Raw genomic sequence first — 6,001 nt, 5'->3', positions numbered from 1 at the left:
TATTTCAAGAAAAAACCTACCTTATGTATCATAAGAAAAGCTCAAAAAAATATTTCACATGAAAGAAAAAGGAAAAATAAAATAGGAAAAAAGACAAAATAAATTATAAAATTAAAATTCATACACTCATATTTCACAGTTCTATCAATCCCAACTCTTTCTTTGTTTTGTTAAAAATGCTAATGACACACCCTAACGTATATATAAAATAAATATAAAAGATATTAGATCGCATTGCAAATGACATTAATATTTTACTAAGTACACTCCTATTGTTTATTGTGATCAACTTTTTCCTTTTTTTGTTCTATACACATCCACTATTGTTCTCAATTTAAGGTAAGCTAGAATCTGGTAGAAGATAATTTATTCTGGATAATGGATTTGAGTTCAGTCCTTATCCCTAGAATTATTGATACCAACTTCCATTTGATGCATTGAACATTATCTTATCTTCAATTTAGTCCAAACGGGCTTATTGGTCATTCTTTAACCAAAAAAAGAAGTCTGAACATTTTTTTGTAAATGTCATCATAAAACAAATCATATCCAAATAATGCTTACAATTTAAGATATACACTGAAATTAAATAGGAGGTATAATTTAAATATAAGACAGGAATTAGGATTTGTATATGGACTTTCTGTCCGAGCTAGACAGGCAATGCCAATCAAACTTAGGATCATAACAACAAAGGAAAACTTTTGTAAATATGCGAAGCTGCATGCAATGAAACAGCAGTGAATATATAAGGAACCATCCAGCTGCAGGACCTCCTTCCCAACTTATTGTTTTATGTCGGTCTTGGAGTTGGCATTACCATTCTGCTGTTGTGCCTGATGCTGATGCTGATGCTGATGTTGCTGAAGATGAATGTTTTGTTGGGATGCAGTAGGAGGCTGCTGCTGGTGCTGGAACATCATAGGGTTGACAGAATGTTGTGGAATCAAGCAGCCAGAAGGGTGTGACTCGCCATTCAGCTCAGCTGTAGCAAGCTTTAGTCTTTGAACCTCAGCAGTAAGCGCCTCATTTAGAGCTATCAGATGAGAATACAAGGAGCATAAAAATGTCATAAGTCAATTATCGTAGTGGTACAAGTGGCAAGTACTAATAATCTCGTATAACAATGTAGAAGATATGCAATTATGGTTTTTATTAATACTTCTCATTGAGAAGGAGCAAGCAACATAAAGGATATTAAATGAATAAAAAAGAAAAGCATGCCTAGAGAGAGAGAGAAGGGTGCAAGTGCGGATAAGGGCAAAATAGGTAGATGCTTGTCTCTAAAGTAAACAAGTAAGGGTATATCACTGTTGACTTAATTTAAAGAACATCTTGATCTTATCTCAATAAATTCAATGGTATATCCACCGTTTACTTAATTTAAAGAACATCTTGATCTTATCTCAGATTCTCAATAAATATAAGGATGAATACATCCTTATTTAATCAGTTTAGAGACAAACTCACTTTAAAGGAACTTTTTCACGATAATAGTCATCTGGACTACATCAAATAACCTACATTAAAATATGGTCATTGACTAAGCTAAAAAAACCCATCCTTAAAATTGTATAACACTTTCCAATAGAATTAATTACAGCTCACACAAGATATTTCTTAGGTCTCCCAAAGAAATTTGGACAAGAATAACCAAGGGGGGCAGTTAAACATCAGCAATGAATCCATTATACATCAGGAATAACTCTCCCCTCTTCATAATGGAAGCTTATTATATGACCCAAATCTGTTTATATATGTGCTGAAGTACACTGGTGTCGGTGATCTTATCTCTTTAATTCCTATAACACTTATTCAAATGCTAAACAAATGTCACCCCATTTTCATTCACTTTGAGAGCTCTTCAGCATGAAGTGTTTTGTACTCAGTTGGCCTACAATGAGTGCAGTTATCCTTGATTATTACGTTTGTTCCAAATGGTATTATTTTTCAATATTGATATGTTGTCTTTGCTGACAATGTCATCATGTATTCTGGTACTTTTTAACATCCATATGGGACAAAACATAAGACTATATCAATCAAATCCTTAGTTTGGTAGTTCTATTGAAAGAATAAGTGTTCTAAAATATTGTGTCAAAAAGGTAGATGTTATGAAATTGTGTCACTACGAATACGAAATCTAATTCAGCCCTAGCAACCCACCATCACAAAAGTGCAATTTGATAAAAACAAATGCCTAAATGCACTTACTTACAAAATTATCACCACTGACCACTCTGGTTATACTATAGATCTAACTATGCAACTACATCTGCCACACTTTACTATTACCAAAAAGTTTTCAATGACACATTTACAATATGCGGACATCGCAACACCGTTAGCATCATATTTATTGCATAAAGTTTCATTAACTTGAGCATATTCAATCAATGGATTTATCATAAACCAATTATCCCAAAAGCTTAAGCTATTATGAGAAAGCTCATGAATAATTTTTATATCTAAAATGACCTTTCACATGAGCGTCTTTTGGGCTTGAAACATAGACAACGTAAAAGCCATTTTTACCTTATTGTAGAATTCAACTTTTTATCTAGAAGAATGGAATTGGCAAGGATGAAATGGAACTCCTAACTTATTCCATGTCAAGGACCAACTCTCCAAAAAGCGTGAATTATTAGGTAAAGACACATGAATGATTTTTGTATCTAAAAAGCTCCTTACATATTTTATAAATATTTCCCTCAATAAGATCAGCATTCAACAGTAAAAAAATAGAGTTGGAAAAATGTGATTCATATAAAAGGTTCCGGTCTTCATACAAAATACTTAAGGGAACAAAATAAGATTGAGTAGCTGATATAAACGATCCCAAACTTGAATGAAAATAAAATCTAAACCCAACAACTTGAAGGAGTTATATGAACATCTTTTACACACTAATGTTCCCCACAGTAAAATTACGTATTACTTTTAGTTGTCTATACTTGTAATACCTTCATCATGACACAAAAAAGCAATCACACAGCTCATCAGCTCTTAGGTATAATAAAAGTCAGCTAAGGAAATTTTATCATCCTTAATTGCATGCTGCTTCCACTATATAGGTCAACTGCAGAATTGTACACCCTACTCTTAATCCCATATTCAGTTAGGTTAAGTAAAATCTTAGACGGAAGTATTCACTAAGCACATTGACATGCAACATAATATAAGCAACTATTAGCTCAAGCAAGGCTTTAAGTGAAAGATTACCTATCTATTCCTATCAGTTTACAGCAAGAAACAAAAACAAAATGGAGAGATAATTTGAAAGACTGTGAATTAAAGGACAGAAATACCATCTCGGAGTTTTGCCTGTTGTTCCATGGATTGAAGGCGAAACTTCAACTCACTATTCTGGTTAGTGAGTCCAACAGAATCTCTCTGGGTTCACAGAAGGAAAGGAATCAAATTAGAAAACAATGCAATGATTACGGTACTAAAACATAGGCATTTATAAACATATATATGTTCCCACCTGTAATAGAGTAAGCTGTGCAGATAGTGTGGTGGCTTCTGTCTGTAGAGTCTGAACCTTATGTTCTAGTTCTGAAATGTAACGCATCTTCCGTTCTTTGGAACGTGCAGCTGATTGCCGATTTGCCAAAATCCTGAAATAACTCAAAAACAAAGTCAACCACGGAACTAGAAATATTAACTGTACATGTTACTGATTAAGATGTTGAATGGTACAACACCTCTTAGCACGCTTTGGATCTGACAAAGCAATCTCAGCAAGCTTTTCATTGGCCATAATTTTCTTCAGTTCAGGTCCACTAAATTCACCATTTCCAAACTCCAAGCTGAAAGCAGCTGAATTTCCATCAATTGCATTGCCAGGTGAAATCATTCCAGGACCAGGACCAGGTGAAGGTGGTAGCTTAGGTGAGTCATCATTAAAGTTCAACTTCCCAACAAAACTATCCATTGAAAGACTCCTATAGTGCCTGCTGGTTGGTGCAATATCACCTCCCAAACTCCTCTTCAACCCTTCCCTCTTCTCAACCGAAGAAACCAATCCTTGCCTTTGCATACTATCCCCACTCTCGTTTACACTGCTTTCTGCTTCATTGTCACTGCTATCACCTCCATTAGTCTTTGTTCCACTAGCTCTACTGTCCAAATCATCACGATTTTCAGCACCGTTTTTGTCATCTGTCCCCGAAGAGTTCAATGCATCAATGTTATCCAAATTCATGTAAGCAGAGAAGAGATCATCCACAACTTCCCCCTCAGGGGATTTCTTCTCACCGGATCCCTCTGCATTATGGTCAACGCTCCTATCCCAAGTTGTTTCCTTTTTGACCAACTGTGCAGGTTTTGCCACACCCGGGTTTACTGAACCCCTGAGAGGAATAAGGGGTGGAGAAGATTGCAACACAGTAGAAAATCCAAATGGGATATCACTGTTAGAGCGCCTATGCGCTTTGCGAGGAGGTAAACTCTCTCCAACCCGAGAAGGGTTGTTGCCACCCCTAGTGAAAGGCGATGATGGCGGCAACAAAGAATGTGAACTCACATCACGATCTTCCATTGATACATCAGCAGAAACAGGGTCTGACATTGAAGTTGAAGATGAGTCCCGAAAAGGAGAAGGGCTCAAAGGGGGAAGAGAATCAAGTGAGAAAAAGGACGGTTGTGACAGTGATCGCGAATGTGTAGGTGTAGGTGAAACATTCTGTGAACTCATTTGGGGTCGGATCTGAGAATAAGGTGAAATGGGTGGGATCTGATGAGGGTGCGAAGGTGGTATTCCTACTCTTTTGTTACCATCTCCAACACCGAAACTCTGCTGAAAATGATGCTGATGTTGTTGATGCCTAGCGCGCATTTGTGAGGGATTAAATTGGGGTATGCTGAGTTGGTCCATGTTTATAGACTGTTTCAGAAACGAAGATGAAGAAGCTCCAAAAGATGAAGAGTGAAGCCTCTGCATCATGTCATTATTCACATCTTCATTATCACCCATTGTGCTTCAGCTGAGAGTATGAAGCTAAATTTCACACTACAACTTACAAACAATACTTAACTTTTCCACAAGTTTCAAGACCCAGAATTCAAATTCAATCAAGTTCACATAATCTGCAACGGCAAAAACACCATAGTTAGAAATGAGAAATCAAAGACCAGTAAAAGGAATGAATGGGAATAGACCTTCTTTTTTTATAGCAAATGGTTGAGCTGAACACCAGCGTTCATCTTCATTCTAAAAAGCAAAAAAGCAAATCAGGGAATGGTGAGAACATGAGCAACATGAATGACCCAATTCATTAATAGTAGCGTTGGCCTAGAAATCCAGCTCAAGATGTTAACTTTGTCTGACGGAAATGCCGAAGGAGCAGGCGCTTATCTCTCCAAGATTCACTCTCTCTCTCTCTCTCTAGAAGAAGAACAACAACAAAGGTCACACACACATAAACAGTGTCTCTCTCTTTCTTTCTCTTTCTGCTTTTTCTCTCTCTCCACATCCACGACGATGACTACTACACGGATTTCATGACTACTACGCGTGAATTTAATAAGAATTTCATTTGGGCTGAATTTGCATTTCGTTCGCATTTCAATTTCATTCCGACCTCATTTGTTTTGTAATAAGCCAGGTTTTTCCCAATGTCTCTCCGCTATTTATGTGCCCGAACAATAATGTTTTTGTTTTTTATATAATTATTTTGCCAAAATTGACATTTTACTTCACGCGCCTTGCTCGCCCACTGTATTATATATTCCTTTATTATTCTATTTCCTATGGGCAAATTCTCAATAAATTTTTTTTTAAGAAGGAAACTAAATCCTGTGCTTTTCTTTTATTATGCGCTTCAATTACAATTTAAAAAACAGATTTCATCTTTTTTCAATTCCCATATATGTCTTATAATTTCTCGAAATGAACCATAAAAGTTTTTAATTTGGCATGGGTAGGGGATAAAGATTTGTTCACATTTCCTTTCTATGATTCTATCTTATCTCACAAAAATACTCTTAAGTTTGTATG

The 6,001-nt window shown here is 36.0% G+C and overlaps 1 protein-coding gene across 1 annotated transcript; it reads right to left on the bottom strand.

Moving 5' to 3' along the window:
* Window positions 1–538: 538 nt before the first annotated feature.
* Window positions 539–5,414, bottom strand: LOC133289445 (bZIP transcription factor 29-like). The gene is made up of 5 exons (XM_061487383.1): window positions 5,164–5,414; window positions 3,708–5,091; window positions 3,488–3,620; window positions 3,309–3,393; window positions 539–1,036 (listed from the first exon to the last, which is right to left on the bottom strand). The coding sequence occupies exons 2-5, from the start codon at window positions 4,976–4,978 to the stop codon at window positions 786–788; spliced, it is 1,740 nt and encodes a 579-aa protein (XP_061343367.1). The 5' UTR covers window positions 4,979–5,091; window positions 5,164–5,414; the 3' UTR covers window positions 539–785.
* Between the last annotated feature and the right edge of the window lie 587 nt (window positions 5,415–6,001).

Source organism: Gastrolobium bilobum, unplaced genomic scaffold (assembly GCF_033153095.1).
Source record: "Gastrolobium bilobum isolate Gb01-03AN ecotype WA unplaced genomic scaffold, APGP_CSIRO_Gbil_v1 utg29262, whole genome shotgun sequence".
Taxonomy (NCBI): Eukaryota; Viridiplantae; Streptophyta; class Magnoliopsida; order Fabales; family Fabaceae; genus Gastrolobium; species Gastrolobium bilobum.
This window is presented reverse-complemented; position numbering and strand designations above follow the sequence as displayed.